General features: G+C 32.9%; 3 protein-coding genes across 3 annotated transcripts; 1 reads left to right on the forward strand and 2 right to left on the reverse strand.

Annotated features, from left to right (window-relative positions):
• Window positions 1–1,413: 1,413 nt before the first annotated feature.
• LOC107931087 (ubiquitin-conjugating enzyme E2-17 kDa) lies at window positions 1,414–3,803 on the reverse strand. Its single transcript, XM_016862876.2, has 5 exons — window positions 3,651–3,803; window positions 3,089–3,203; window positions 2,586–2,713; window positions 1,839–1,943; window positions 1,414–1,736 (listed from the first exon to the last, which is right to left on the reverse strand). The coding sequence occupies exons 2-5, from the start codon at window positions 3,156–3,158 to the stop codon at window positions 1,593–1,595; spliced, it is 447 nt and encodes a 148-aa protein (XP_016718365.1). The 5' UTR covers window positions 3,159–3,203; window positions 3,651–3,803; the 3' UTR covers window positions 1,414–1,592.
• Window positions 3,804–4,715: 912 nt separating this feature from the next.
• On the forward strand, window positions 4,716–6,960 carry LOC107931157 (probable calcium-binding protein CML21). The gene is made up of 5 exons (XM_016862952.2): window positions 4,716–4,947; window positions 5,130–5,319; window positions 5,438–5,640; window positions 6,141–6,309; window positions 6,698–6,960. Exons 2-5 carry the CDS (start codon window positions 5,139–5,141, stop codon window positions 6,805–6,807), a joined length of 663 nt encoding a protein of 220 aa, XP_016718441.1. The 5' UTR covers window positions 4,716–4,947; window positions 5,130–5,138; the 3' UTR covers window positions 6,808–6,960.
• Window positions 6,961–7,083: 123 nt separating this feature from the next.
• LOC107931156 (KH domain-containing protein At5g56140) lies at window positions 7,084–11,702 on the reverse strand. Its single transcript, XM_016862951.2, has 7 exons — window positions 11,307–11,702; window positions 10,646–10,731; window positions 9,145–9,290; window positions 8,295–8,414; window positions 8,098–8,214; window positions 7,682–7,825; window positions 7,084–7,598 (listed from the first exon to the last, which is right to left on the reverse strand). The coding sequence occupies exons 1-7, from the start codon at window positions 11,444–11,446 to the stop codon at window positions 7,446–7,448; spliced, it is 906 nt and encodes a 301-aa protein (XP_016718440.1). The 5' UTR covers window positions 11,447–11,702; the 3' UTR covers window positions 7,084–7,445.
• Window positions 11,703–16,589: the final 4,887 nt, after the last annotated feature.

Genomic DNA, 16,589 nt, shown 5'->3' on the forward strand with positions numbered 1-16,589 from the left:
GTCCATTAAACTCTTTTGGGATATGTATTAGGCTTAGGTGTTGCACCCATTACCCAAAACAACTTTACAGATAGAAAGCTCCCCCTTGAGCTCTATAATTTATTCCTTCAAAGTCATCACTATGGTCTCGAGAGCATCATCCTTTTCAGTTAGCTTACCCACAGTGATATTATCCACAATAGTATTAAGGACCCCTAGCATAGCATCCACATTCGCATTGAGAACATCTGTCACTTGCCCTTTGAGCCAATCTTGTCTCGGTTCCTTCTCTATGGTGAGTTTCTCAACTTTCTCAAATGTCTCCCTCACATCACCCATAAAGCCCTTGAGTTTGGCAATCATGTCGTTTAAAGTTAGTAACATATCCCTTGATTTTCTAACTTTCCTACCCCCACCATAGGTCTTCATAGGCTCAAACGGCTCGTATACTCCTTTCGTCATCTCAATTGACACCTTCGAATAGTAGCTCAAATACCAACTATCACGAGGCTAGAACTTAAGTCTAGCAACCTGTGCAGCTTAAGCGATCTTTGCTTCAATTCTATCTAAGTTAACCTTACTCTAAAAAATAAGAATTCACAAAAAAAAAATTCTCTTAAGGCATTAAAATAATATAGAAGCAAACTCTAAAGACAAAAGAACTCAAATCGACCAGAAAAGTCAAAGTAAATGCTCTCAAATATATTCAATTATTTTGAGATAATTATAAATAACCGGGAAGATCTCTATTTATAGTTGAACTCCTCTAATCCAACGATACAATTTAAATTACATCAACAGTCAATATTAAAGCCTATCTATAATAAGAGAGTCCTAAAAGATTTAAACTCTATACAATCTTACCCCTTAGGGCCTACAATATTCACCATGATAATTTTTTTTTATTGAAAAAATTCATTAAGCCACGAAACACTCTATACGCGTTCACTATGACTTCTCCATGTGTTTCACGAATTAAACCAATTCAAATGAGTTAAATAAACATCATTTAATCAATTAACCTCCATGAAACACTCTATACGCGTTCATCACAGTACACTAAGTTCAACGTGACTTGAGCGAAAAAGTTATTTAAATCTAATTATAAAATATATAAATATAAATAAAATACATGTATTTTAATATTTTATTAATATATGAATAGGAAAAACCAAATTTGAACATGAACTCTAATTATATTTTAATTTATTCTATTTATCTATTTTATTTAGTATACTATATTATGAGAATATTATAAAATATTACTATGATTCAAATTTAAATTTTAACATAAATTTGAACACATTATTTCCAATGAAACAGTTTCCAACATTAATAAATACATTAATAAAATGTATCATCAATTCATGTATAATAAAATATAAATATAATAGTGAAAATATTATTTTTAAATATAAAATAGATTCATAATAATTTTAAAATCAACTAGCGTATTCCTAGTTTATATATATAAACAGCTATTAGGAGACACATTCAGTTTTGTTTTTTTTTTAAAAAACAACAAAAAACTTATCAAATATGTTGTAATATCCAGCCAAGGATATTTCTATTATTTACTAATAAAGGATCAACCATGACCTCTTGGCAGACCCTTAATTCGTTGCGTATTTCTGGGTCCATGAGCGAGCAGTACTCTCATATTTGGCTCTATCAGTCTTGTACATGTGAGCAATCTCAGGCACCAGAGGGTCATCAGGGTTTGGATCTGTAAGCAGTGAGCATATTGACAAAAGCACCTATAAAACAGAAAGTTGCAGCTAATTAAAATCTTTTACACCACAACAATCTAAAGAGCGCATAGAATTGGAATAATGTTGATGAATGGCGTGTGTTGTCACCTTGGATATGGTGAGGGCAGGACTCCACTGCTCCTTGAGAATGTCAAGACAGATGCTTCCATTGCTGTTAATGTTAGGATGGAAAACCTTTGTTCGAAAAGAAACCTTCACAGAGGACACTTCAGACAATCAGGTAAAAATAGAATCCACAAGAATCACCGACTTCTAGAGTTGAAAGTTAATACAACAAATTAAGTGCAAGACAAACCACAATCAGCATAAGTTGTAGGTATGGAAATACGTTTTATGAAATAAAAGCGAAGGCACATAAAAGAACAGCAAGAAATTTCAGCAACAAAAACAACACATTCCAAAACATTCACTTCAACTCTTATAGAAAATCAATGTTATAGAAAGAAAAAACAAAATGTCAAGGTCAAAATTAAATATGGACCAATATAAGGTTCATATGTTTTAGCATACTAAATAGTTTGCTTACACCTCGAGCATTAAACTTTTTCTCTATATTCTCTGTTTATTAAAGATGCTAACTTAGGCTAGTTTAGCATTGCTATAAAAAAAAAAAAGCTTGGTTTACAAAAAGCTCATGTTGGAAAAAAATATGGTTTCTTGAACTTATCAATGTTTGACATTGCAGTGAAAGGTGTCGAAGGATTGAATTTTCAATAATTACAATACAGAACAAATATAACCCCCCCTCCCCAAAAAAAAAAAATAATAATAAAGAGGACATTTCTTAATAAGCAGTCAAGCAGAGTTATAGGAGATAAGTAGAGTGTATTTTACCTTGGGTGGCTTGAAAGGATAGTCTGGGGGGAAGTGAATGGCAACAAGAAAGACCCCTCCAGCAAAAGGACTGTCTGTTGGGCCCATGATTGTTGCTTGCCAGTGAAACATATCATCAGCGACAGGGCCTATATATATGCAACATTATTTTAAAGAAAATGTTAATTAATTACAAGGAAAAAGCTTAAATCTGACAGCATACTCTACTCCACAAAGTGGCCATTATTAGGGTTTACGGATTATATTAATCAAAACCCTGTCTGTTTCCAAAAACAATAACCAGTTTCCCTCGTCTTCAAACAGATCGCAGCTAATAAATTGTGGTATCACTACTGACATCCACTATCTTGAATGATCAACGGATTCAATTAAACAACCCACATATAAATGCGGGGAGATTCAATTATTGAATTTTTTTTTCAATGTGACTGTACTGGGTCTGATTGATTCAACAAATTTAGCATTGATTTAAAGAAAACAAAGGCTAAAACAAGGAAACAAACCGGCACTGCATGAAGCAGGGGGATCCTTCTGCAGATCCTTCAACTCCTTGTTAATTCGCTTTGAAGCCATTCAGAAACCCTCTCCCAAGACTCAAACAAAGAACAGGAAGGTAAACTGCAGTAATATAAAATTGGAAGTTATTAAGGAAACAAATAATAATAATATAATTATATCAGTAATAAATATATAAATATATATAAAAAATAAACCCAGAGGCAACAGGCAGAAACTTCTCAGGATTCAAAAAATAATAATTAGCGTAATTAATGCAATTTATTTACGTTAAATGGTGTATTCAAAGAAATTAATGCTTTTTCGTTCCAGATTTTCTAGGTAAAGGACACATGAATTATCAACAAAAACAATAATAATTCTTTAAAGAAACAATAATAATACTAATAACAGAGATTAAATTAAAAATTAGAAAGACAGATGAAAGCGTCGATCCATTAGCAAATAGAATCAAATTAAACAAAAATAAAAAGGGAGCGAAAATTAGAAAAATGAAACAAATATAAAAGAGAAAATTATGGAAAAAAAATTAAAAGACGAAAGAGTTACCTTGGACGTGAGAATTGAGAACGAAAAAAGTCGATTATTAGGTTATTCTTACGGAGCGAAAGAAAAAAAATTGGGGCTTTTTTTTTTTTTTTTGTATATGATATACACAATACAAAGAGGTGGCGGTGATTCTCTGCCACGCGGCCCTGCCACCACTATTTTTTGGTAAAATTACTATAGAGACTCTTGTATTAAAAGTTGGGTTACATTTTGCACTTCTATTTAAAAATTAAGCAAATTAGTGCTCTATGTTATATCAAAGACCAAATTAGTCATTTATATTAAAATTTTTATTTTTTATATGGTTAAAAACTAGTGTAGTAGATAAAATAACCAAACAATAATGCTTGGCATGCCACGTTGTACCTCATATTAATGTATAAGACCCGATTTTTAATAGTAAAAATTAATAAAATTTTTAATAGAATGACGATTTGCTCTTTGATCTAATGTATAGGGACTAATTTGTTTATTTTTTTAATAGATGAGTCAGAATGCAATTTAACTCCTAATACACATTCTCCATAATACTTTTACCCCTTCCTTTTCCATTTTGGATTTTTTTGGCACAATTTTATTTAGCTATTATTTTATCTTGGAGATTAGATTAGGTTAAAATATGACATAGGTCCTTGTACTCTTCTCAAGATTAGGTTGAAATGTGACATAGTCTTTAAAATTTTTATCAAATTTTACTATTAAAAAAATACGTACAGAGGAATATATTTTGTCGGTCACGTTAAAAATTGTCATGGCAGACAAAATAACCAGATAGTTACACGTGACATGTTATGTGTATCTTATACTGACATATAGAAATCAATTTTTAACAATGGACATAGATTGAAACTTTTAAGAGAAGGACTCGTTTATTATTTAATCTAACATATAAAAGATTAATTTATCCATATTTTAGTTAAGAAGAGAAAATGCAATCTAACTCATGTACAATAAAATGGTAATTTTTCAAAGATAACTTCAGTTGGTTCATCTAACAATGACAAAGTGATGATATTTTGTTTATTGTTAAATGAGAATAGTCAGCGCAGATTATGTAGTTAGTGTCCTACCATTAAACACACAACAGGCGGCACTCAGGTGATGATGATGACGCCATTTGCCAGCCCAAGCCAGGCCAGGCGTCCGCACCTTCAACACATATTCCTCCCTACGCGCTTATAATATTTGCTTATTCTAAATATATACAACCACTCAACCTACACTCCAAAACCAACCCTTCTTTCTCTTCCCCCCAATTAATTCAATTCACCCTTTCTTTGCTCTTGTGTTTTAGGAGGTACCTACAATAAATGTCTTAAACAATCATGCTTAATTTACCCTTTTGATTTCATGTTCATGCTTCTGCTTCTTCTTTTCTTTTGAGATGAAAAGCCAACCATTGTGATTTGATTGTTGATAGTTCATCAAACATCTCATCTTTGATCTCCTTTTAATAGCTTTTTCAACTTGTATGGGCAGGCTAGGCAAATGGGAGGTGTCGTGGGAAAGTCTGAATCACCTGAAACAAAACTAGAAGCTAAAATGGTTGAAGCTATGCAGCACAGGGCTTCTAAAGGAACTACAATCAAGTCTTTCAACAGCATCATCTTAAAATTCCCTAAAATTGATCACACCTTAAGGAAGTGCAAAGCTATTTTTGAGCAGTTTGGTTAGTAAGCAACTAGTATTTGTTGAACTGATTGTTTATTTATGCCATATACACCCTTTTTTCCTTTTTGTTCATCATCATATATAAATAAAACTTTGAGAAAGAACATGTTTTGTAGATGAGGACTCAAATGGTGCCATTGATCATGAAGAGTTGAAAAAATGTTTGCACAAGCTTCAAGTTTGTTTCACAGAGGAGGAGATAGAGGATTTGTTTAAGGCATGTGATATGAATGAGGATATGGGAATCAAATTCAATGAGTTCATAGTCCTTCTTTGCCTTGTCTATCTTCTCAAGGACAATGCTACTGAATTCGAAGCCGTATCCTTTTTAACATTTTTGAGATTTTCTCTTTCATTTCTTGTTTGTGTAGGAGAATTGAGATACATGCCTTGCCTTGTTTGTGTTTGAGGTCAAGAGGGTGTTATATTTTTAATGGATGTGTTAGTAGATTGTATTTTGTTTCTTCTACTACTTAGTACTACTTAGTAAATTAGTCATGTGTTAGATCAAAGAGTAAGCTAGTTATTCTGTTAAAAAAATTATTTATTTTTATTGTTAAAAATCAGTCAAATGAGGTAGACATAACACTTGTTAACCAAGTCATTTTTTAACAATAGAAATGGATGAAATTTTTACAATCTACTCTTTAATCTATCATATAAGGACTAATTTACTCATTTATTAAGGAAAAATAAAATAAAATATAATTTAACTCTTAGTACAAACACTTCCATAATACTTTTACTGAGCAGAATCAATGACATTTATATTCACTCCTTTTAATTATAAATGTTGGTGTTCCATGACAATGAAGTAAGAAATCGAGAATGGGGGTACCAAACTTGGAGGCCACGTTTGAAACATTGGCGGATGCATTTGTGTTGTTGGATAAGAACAAGGATGGTTATGTTAGCAAGAATGAGATGGTTCAAGCTATCAATGAATCTGGGGAGCGTTCCTCTGGACCAATAGCCACCAAAAGATTTGGTCAGCTCTTTCTCTCTATATATACAATTCTTTGGTACATTATCGACGTAAATTTTACACGTACAGTAAAAATATAGTAATATACAGAAAAAGAAAAGGGTTCCCAATATCACATGTAAACATGTGCATAATATGGTGTTTACTTCACTTTGCGTAGACAAATTATGCAGAAAAAATGCATAATATTATTGTTTAGAAGGCGACGAGGAAGTTGTGTCAGCTTAGATTGTGGACTGCAGTTGCTGTTGCACGGCATCCAAGATTCATTAAATAACTTAGCTGACAGACACAGATGGTTCATGTCAATGTCATGTGCTTTCTAAGTTTTAATACAATCATACATGCATAGGTTGTTGGTTAATAGTGATTGATTTTTGGGATGTTGCAGAAGAGATGGACTGGGATAAAAATGGATCCGTGAGTTTCAAGGAATTTCTCTTTGCATTTACAACTTGGGTTGGAATTGAGGAGGTCGGAGACGACGATGAACACCACTAAAAACGACAACAGCAAGCAAAAGCCACTCTCAGTCAAATTTTATCACAATACTAGTTTCAAGTCCAATCCAGTGTTTGTTCCTTTCTTTTTGATACTTATATATATATTTCCCTCACCTTTTCAACAATAATAATAACATAGATTTTGAACCAATCTTCCATTTATTCTAAATGGGTTTAATGATATTAATATTTGATTCAAAATGATCCAACATTTTATTTATTTCTAATATTTTATCAAACCAAAGCCCCATTAAGCCGTAATTCATTCATTAAATTTTCATTAACAAATGCAATTACTTTTTCTATTAATAATACAAAATAAAAAAAATACAAGCCCAATACAATTTTAACTTCCTTGCATATACCATACTATACTATTACTAGCGCTATACGACCTAATAACACAGCCAACAGTTTTTAGCAGAACTGCAAAACTCCACACTCATCCATTCCTCATTCTGTAGTAATTTAACCTCCCCATTTCCCAAACATTAACTTAAACACACTTCATAACCCAACTCAACTCAACTGCCACACAAAATGTTCAAGTGCCCTGACCGCAGTTGGGGGCATTCACCTCACCTGCACTGTCTGTGGCTTATGGCATGACACTAACACACAGGCCTCCCATATCCTTTACCCCCTTGTCTTTGCTCGCTTCATCCCAAGGCTGTTGTTCTGAAAGGGGGATACTGAACCAGACATGGGAGAACCTTCCTCGCGAAGAGTACCATTCAGCATTGCTAACTCTCGCAGCTGTTGTTTCTTGTAGAAATCTTGAGATTCATCCTATTTTTCAAAATAAAAGGGAAGACAACTATTTTCACGTTACCACTCAACATAATAACAAGCAAAACAAAGTTCGAACTTACCACAGGCTTGAGCAAATCTTCTAGTATCTCTCGGGCTTGCATTAGGCGAGCATCAACTATTTCAACTGGTAATTCAGCCTCAACTAGGATATGAAGAGGTTCATTCAGATGTTCATACCCAGGTTTTCCTCTCATCATTTCCTCCTTACCAATTTTTTTTTTAAACAAAAAACAACATTACTACATTTGTATCCATATAAAGAGACGGAGAATTTCACTTCTCCCAATAAAGAAATTCAATATCATAATATATACACTCCTTTAGAACTAAATCAAGACATAATTCATTTTAGTTTATCCATCCATCTTTGGAACTGCAACAATGTGTAGCAGCTACATGTTTCATGGGTTTCACTTTCAGACTTGCTTAATGAGCAAGTAACTACTAAGAAAGATACAAAGAGACTGATAGTTACCCTAGTTGGATCCTTAATACTGCCCCTCCCTCTTATCAGAACACGGCACTCTGTATTTGCCTCCACACGCTTGAGAGAGTTTCCCCTAGGACCAAGGAGGCGGCCAACAAAATTATACTGCAACATTAACTTATTTTAGATGCTGAAAAAAGAATAATTCCTAAAAGCAGTTTTAGGACAGGAGTGTTCATTCATACATTAGGATAGCTGTCTACAGGAATATCCACTCTGATCGTTCTCTTAACAATAAGACCAGAAGAGCTACCTTGAGAACCCACCCAGTTTTGTGCCGAAGAGGGCCGTACTAAACCTGACATCTGCACCATAATATAACGGGTTTTGTTAAAAAAAAGCCAAAGCAATTGATAAATGAAAATATCAATGGAAAACCCATTCTTTTGACAAGCACCAGGGATTCCTCAAGGACATTTCAGACAAGTACCTTGAACAGATCAAAAGTACAATTCTACCAAAAATAGTCCACAAAAGAGTAAAACAGAAACCTATGGACTACCAAGCCTAAAAGCAGTAACAAGCAATTTCACAAATGAACCTGGCCCCTACTAACACAATCAACCATCAGTTCTTCTGATCAGATGAGACTATCTAAGCAGCTTCTATGTAACAATGGGAAAGCTTGTATTTCCACATTAAAAAAAGCAGGTAACTGAAATCAAGGAAACCACTTTAGGCAATTAAAATGACTGTTTAGTTATTGAAGTCAGCAGCAAAGTACACAGTTCAGTTGAATGGAAATACTGTCATCCCCTGCATATCAAAATTTATCTTGACAATGATAAAGGCCAGAGAAACAATGAGTTATATAAGTAGGAGCAACAGCCTGAATCAATTTCTAAGCTAAAACTAATTTGGAGAACTTCTTCATGTTAGCTTCAGACTGCCTGTCATAAGAGAAACGACATTGCAAGCTACAAGTCAAACAAAGGTTTGGTTAGCAGGAAATGTAGTAAAACATTAAGTCAGCAATACCTCTAAAAGCAGTAAAATTAGATGGTAAAGAGTTATGTTAATGGTTAGTATCCATACTTCTGATTGAAAACGTGAAGTCCATCCGTTCATATCAGCTCCTCCATTTGAAAATATTCCTCCAGAAGCCAGGGGGCTAGCTTGTTCAAGCACACTTTGACCTAAAACTGATGCATTCCCCAACAGCGTAGTTACACGCAAAATTTCTGCTCCAAAAATGTCATTTTCAAGAATAAGATGTACCAGTTAGTTGTTAAGAAATCAGTTAGCAGTCACCACAAAATGGAGAGACTACATGGAATGTTAATTTAGTCAGTTAAATATCAACACTTCCTTCATAAAATAAGCTACTCTTCCAGTAGAAAGCAATCTGGAACAAAATAAAAAGAGGTAGTGAAATTCTATTTTGGGTTTATATATAAATCAATAAGGAACATTCTTATATTAATTAAAAAGAATTATTTGACTAACTTGCAAAACCATGGAGAAACCAGATCAACTGTTAGAATCTGAAATCATACAAGTGAATGGAGAAAAGAAAACCACCAGAAGCACAGAAAGAAAGACTACTTAATTGCAATGCCACCAAATTTAGCACAGTTATATGATAATTTTCTACAATAAATAGATGAAAGAGAAAACAAACAACCCCCACGTCTGACTAGAAGTTGGCAACTAAGACCTCTCACAACAAACCTAAAAGAACTAAATCTTACAGGCAAGTCCGCCAAGATTTCTCAACCTCAGGATCCATGATACATTGATGTTACAACAGACTATTAAAACAGTTATTTCAGTAATTTTTTAGAAATCTAATATCCTATTGCATTTCGCAGGCTAAAACCTTACCATCCTCACACATCACTGATTTTCTTTAAACCCAGCATGGGCTGCTTCCCAACATGAATACCAGTAGGATCACTAGCTTTCTCTATGCGCTCTTTTCATCATATCCACCTTTCATCACCACTGTTACTGTGGTTCAGAAACCTCCTTTCTGCCTCCTCTTTGTTTCTAATCTCCTCTTTTTTCTTAAGAGTACAGCACTAGAAGTGTCTTCTTTCTTCTTTATAATTGGCTTCCGTTACTTCCTAAGATGTCTTATTATCCACTTGTGACATAGAGGAGCTTGCAAGGTTCATATAACACATCTTATTGGCCAATTAAGAACCATAGTTTCTGTTATATCATTATCATTATACCCAGAAAATTTTGAAAGTTTAAGCACATTTCCTGTCTGGGACTATCAGAAGAAGGCAGTCAACCTCAATCATGATTCCACCAAGTCCTAGTAATTTCCAGTTCTATCTACACAAGGCATGATTTCGTTCACAAGGTTTTGTGAATGTATTAGCTCTAGCTATGAATATTTTGACAGGAGGCCAGTGACAAAGTGCCCATGGCTTGATCCCTGACTAGCAAATTTTATCAGTTACTTGTCAAGTTAGTATTTGGCACTCAACATTGAACTTCAATTGTTATTTTAAAGACAACAAAGAGGAAAGGAGATATTCTTCTGCATGATCCTTTGGAAAGAAGATTGCTATGTTAAGTAACTCACCCTGGTTCAACAATCTATAGGTATTAGGGAGCACGGGCATAAATGGAATAATCTTCTGACGCTCTGCCAATAACTCTGAGAGATATCTGCAAACAGGAAAATGAAGACCGTCAGCAAATAGTTGATTAACACATATTAACAAAAGAATCATCTCCAGCTACTATCAATAGCCGCAGAAACAGAGTCATTAATGATAATTACAAGCAATCCACAGTTATTTTGCTTCAATCTAATACCCCTACATCCAGATTACAACTTAAACCTGAAAAAGACACTCCACACCACACAATGAAAGCATCAAACCACTAGAATTCACCAACTTGTAAATCTGAATAGATCTGTTAATACTACGATGGCATCATCAAAAAGACAGAACAAAAAGCATAACCAGATAAAAAAAGGAATGGATCGAGCACTAGATCTTGGAAATTCAATCAAAGCCAACTAAGAGAACAAATTTAACACCAAACTAAATACTTTATAAGCAAAAGAGAAAGATCAGAGCCAATATCACTACAGTCACTACAAGGAATAAATAGATAACAGAAATCGTCGAGTATAATTGAAGGCGAAGGACGAGTAGAATAAAACAGCGAAGATCTTAAGGTGTTAGATTAAAATTAACGTAAGAGAAGAAAAAGAGAAAAAAAGAAGAGCATACTTCTCCTGATCGAGGAGGGCAGCAGAGGAAGCGGCTGCGGCAGCGACGGAGCGGAGGCCGGAGAGGTGGGAAGAGTGAGGAGCGGAAGGCGAGGGAGAGTAGGCCATGTACCTGCCTCCTCCACCGTCCGATGTAGTCATGAGTAGAAGACGAAGGTGCCTTCGGGTAGCGGTGATGGTGGTGGTTGTGTGTGTATATTTTTCTCCTCTTTTGTGGTTTTTTTTAGGTATGCAACAGAAAAAATAATATATATATGATGTGTAAATTTCTAAATTTCTTAATTAATTAATTAATTAATTAATTAATTATTTGCTGTATAACATTATAATGAAAAGATGTTTGTGTGCGATATATATGGTAAAGAATTAGACGGCAGAAGTGAATATTTTTCTCTCTAGTATTAGACACTCGGACTCTCTTATTTTAATATATTTAGATAAGATAATGACAAAGTTCAAGAGTTAAATGAGATATTTGAACTTGAGAAGGGGATATGGAGATGGCTCAAAGACAAATTGATGTCTAATGCTACAATAAAGTATGGAGAATTCAGTGATTGTCAAGCTTATTGGACATACTTTAGGGTTTTAAAGAAGATTTGTCTACTTTGAAGGTCAGTAGGGTCTTAATAAAAACTCTTTTAAGTCTCTTTTAGGGCAAGGAAACTGTTTAGAACCTTAACTAACACTCAAACATGTTTCCCAAGACTTCTAAACTCAAAAGAAGCTCACTATCAAACCATCAATAATATAAACTATTCAATCCAAAACAACTAAATAACATATTGTTTAGCTAAAGTTTTATGACCATTTAACATATCAAAACACTCACAATCTAAACAACATTTTGGTATATAAACTATCTTTATAACCATGCAATAATGCCCTCATGCCAACCATAACACAAGCAACAATATAAAGCCTAAGCCTACTTACTATATGACATTCATAAGACTTCAAAATATGTAACACCCCTCACCCAACCTGATTGTCGGGTCCGAGCTACGGAATGTTATATTCGTTGCTGGAGCAACTATAGTCAATCAGGCACTTACAAACATTTATACATATAATCAAGTGTTAATCAAACTCAAATTATGATAAACAATCATTTCCGGGTCTTAAACGAGCTTACAAAAGCTCGTTTACCAACCCAGGCATGAAACATGACCAAACTATAAAGTTTTAGAAGTTCAAAGCCAACGTCATGACGTCACCTCTTCCGTAACGTGACGTCGCCAAATAGTATGTCACGTCACAACCTCAAGCCACTCTACGTTGTGACATCACTTACTGTTGACCGAAGTTGCAACAAGAAAGGTTGATCGTTGAAATGCGGCCCCTGTATTTGGAAATTATTACATAGCCTCCAACCAAACTTTTCAATACATACACCAAATACCATTTTCACTTGGTTAAAAAAAATACCAAAACATGTATGTTTAACCTAGAACAATGTCAATAAAACATTCAAATATATAGCCATTCAATGGCATCATAGTATATAGTAAAAAACCAAAAATATTCAATTCAACTACCTATTCAATTTACCATTTCTTTTATATGCAATCCTTGGCATACCTAGATGACATATCCAAATTTATTAAGATCGTAAACTAACCACATCAACCCTAGCTAAACCTCACACATCTGTCACATACCATTTAACATACAATTCAACACTTGCCACAAACATCAAAAGTGACATATGAACAAGAAAGTGACCATTTCCTTAACACCTTAATTCTATATACATGCCACATCTTAAAGCTAAATTAAACATATTATCGTTAAAACTAATTTAGATGCTTCAATTAAACCACGAATGCAAAAGAATGAACTAGTATCTCACCTCTCTTCCACTTCTTCATCTAACCCTCAAAGTTCCAACTTAAATTCACCTTCTCCTATAATTTAAATCATCCTTGAATATGCAATGAAATCTAATAAGGTATCATCAATATTCTTATTTAAAACAATAATTTAATCATAAGAATCGAGAGGGAGTGACTTACAACAATGCAATGAGGTTTCTTCCCAAGTCTCTTACAATTGAAAGCACGAGTGAAAGTTAGCTAAAATACTTATTTCTCTCTCTCAATTAATCAATAGTGGAAATTCATACATTCCCACTCAAAAGACAACCGCCGGGATCTCTTCTTACCATCAAATCTCTCATCCAACGGCCCATAGTTTATCTTTAAATCTAATTTCAATTTTAATCGCAATTCCTCCAAAGTTAAAAGTTAGTAACAATGTTTTTTTCTCTCTCCCACATACATTGATTTGAAATTTTAAAAAGTAATACCTCACGCTCCACACAAATTAGGAAAAAAATCTAGAAATTTCCTCTACCAACTTAGATCCAATGATGATAGAGTGAGTTTATCCTAATGACGTGATTATCAACGGTTAAAGAAAAACTCCTCCACTAGGCTTTAATTAGTAATGGAAAAAAATTACCATATAAAACCTTAATTACTCACACGTTTAGCCTATTTCCTTATTAAATGATAATAATTCCTTATTTTTCAATAATTTATATTAAACACCCCATACTTGACCCAATCACCAGGTCCGGAGCAACTATGATCATTTACCTTCATTTTATGTTATTTGATGATTAAATTCAACTAAAACATGCATTTAACAAAATATATAATCATTTTCGGGTCTAATATGAACTTACAAAAGCTCAAATACTAACTCGAGGCCAAATAAGGATAAAATTATAAAGAAATCAAAATAGAGGGTTGACGAAGCGACCTCAAGAATTCTTTCTCACGACGTGACATACTGACTTAGCCTCGCCGTGGCGATAGAGTTTCTCATCGTGCCATGGCCTAGAGCCCAACCCTCGTCGCAACGACGTACGTTTGACGTCATGATGTCACATACTATTTTTGCAATTTCTAATTGGATAAAAACTTGCATCTTTCCAAACCTATACTAAACAATTCAATTCATAACCAGGCCTGATAGACAACATGCTCACATCAATTTAAGCACTCTAATATTGCATTCAACATTTTACAAATACCTAAATGTTATAAACTAATTACCTATTCCATATCATACAAAGTCATGTGCAGTTTTAAGTATTTCATCAATATCACTAGCATTATAGCAGAACATACCAAATTTGAAACCATTTACAATTCATGTTCCATTAGCCATATTCAAATACCAATTTTTTTAAGCCAAAGTGCATATACACATAGTTATAAATCAAAACTGACTCAACCTAGGTACATGTCATTCTTAAATCAAAACGGGATATACAAATGTTGTTGAGTCAGGGATCGTCCTCTGGATGTTAGAATCTACTTAATGATTGCTCGAAAATTTAGTCCCTGTACTCGGGATACATATATTTCTCAATATTTAACATCGAATCAAAATCTAACTTTACATTCTTTCATTAGGGACCCTATACTTCCTATTTGTAACATAATTTCATTAAGGACCCTATACTTCCTATCTATAACATAATTTCACAATAAATTTTAATTTATTCAATTTAGTCCCTAATGTTACAAAGTTGTCTATTTTACAATTTAGTTCTTGTCACGATCTAAGCTTATTAACTACCAAATACAAGCCTAATTCATCAATTTCTCTACAATAGCAAATTGCTAAAAACTTAACAATTGAACAAATTGATAGATAAATAGTTAAATCAAGTTCCCATAATAAAAAAATCTATAGAAATCAAAGAAAAATAGCTTAAAGACTTCCTTGAAATAATGTTTGAATGTTTAACTGGGTTGAAGGTTTTCTTTCTTTTTTTCTCTAATGGTGGATAGTGGTGGCTTGGAGAAGATGATTATTTTCTTTCATCTCACCACTATCAACTTATATTTATATATTAAGAAAGGATTAAGATAATAAATCGTGTTTATGTTTTAATTAACCTTATTTAATATAATTATAATTATATTAACTTAATGACGATCATCATCACCATCCACTATCTACTATTTAAAATTGGTTAATTAACCATTTTGTTCCTTTAGATAATTGCTATCTAGGTCCCCCAAGTATTTTCTAAATTAAAACTCAACAGTATTTGAATTTTTACAATTTAGTCCCTAAACTTTAATTAACTATTTTCTCGGTTAAATTACTTAACCGGAGTTCAATATATTTTCATAATAATTTCATAAATGTTTATATTTTATCCCTACAGACTCATTTAATTGAAATGTGGTTCCAAAATCGTATTTTTCAACACTACTGGAAATCAGGTCGTTACAAAAGTAATTCTCTCAAATAGAAACTGGTAGAAATCACAATTCTTAGAAAATAGAATTTATTCTTAGAAAATAAATTATCACTACTTTCTGGCAGAATAAAAATGTATGAAACTTATGTGTTAAAACTTATGTGAATAACTCTACCAGTGTCATCTATTTATAGTGAGAGATAAGAGAATCTTGATTGAATAAGTATAACACAAATAATATTAATTTAATAGAAAATAATATTCTAATCCAACTAGAAGAGGGGACGGCACACCCTAGAAAATAACACTAGGGTTGCCGCCCCTCATATATAATATGAGGGGAATTGGGTCTCTCATATATTAGGTCAAATTGTATGTGCTTCTTGAACTTTTTGACTCGACATTTTATAATTTAATCCAACCTAATATTTGTGTCTCATTCTCAAAATAAATATTATTTATTTAATTAAATTAAATTAATTAATTTCCCAATTTAATAATTTCCTCAATCCAATTCTAATTTCGTTAAAGAATGACAATTTTACTATAAAAAAATCTATGATGAATTATATAATTTCCATATTCAATGGATTCATAACGACTAATTAATTTAATTTCATTTTCAAACTTCAACTATTTAATTATAATTAATTAAATAATAATTTGAAAGCCTTAAATTAACTATCAAGCCATTTCTATACTTAGTGAGTAAACACACTCATTTGTGAATGCAACCCATTTCTCTTACTTCATCATTTTTATTCATTTTTGTTTATTTGGTTCTAAATGCAATTTATTTTTGGTTTTAACGAGCTAGTAGAGGGATCGATTGGACATATATAATTAAGGCTCAAATAATTTATAATTAAATTCCAAGTTTCCATCTATTAATTATAATTTTATTTAGTTACAAAGTTATTCCACTATAGTATTGTGACTCAGCCCATCCTAATTACATACCATTACAAAAGCTACCCAATAAGTGCTCATCCAATGACTTTTACATAAGTGTGTTACCCTCATAGGATATCCTTAATCTTTTTGGAATAAATTTGTTCT

This window comes from Gossypium hirsutum, chromosome A04 (assembly GCF_007990345.1).
Source record: "Gossypium hirsutum isolate 1008001.06 chromosome A04, Gossypium_hirsutum_v2.1, whole genome shotgun sequence".
NCBI classification, from domain to species: Eukaryota; Viridiplantae; Streptophyta; class Magnoliopsida; order Malvales; family Malvaceae; genus Gossypium; species Gossypium hirsutum.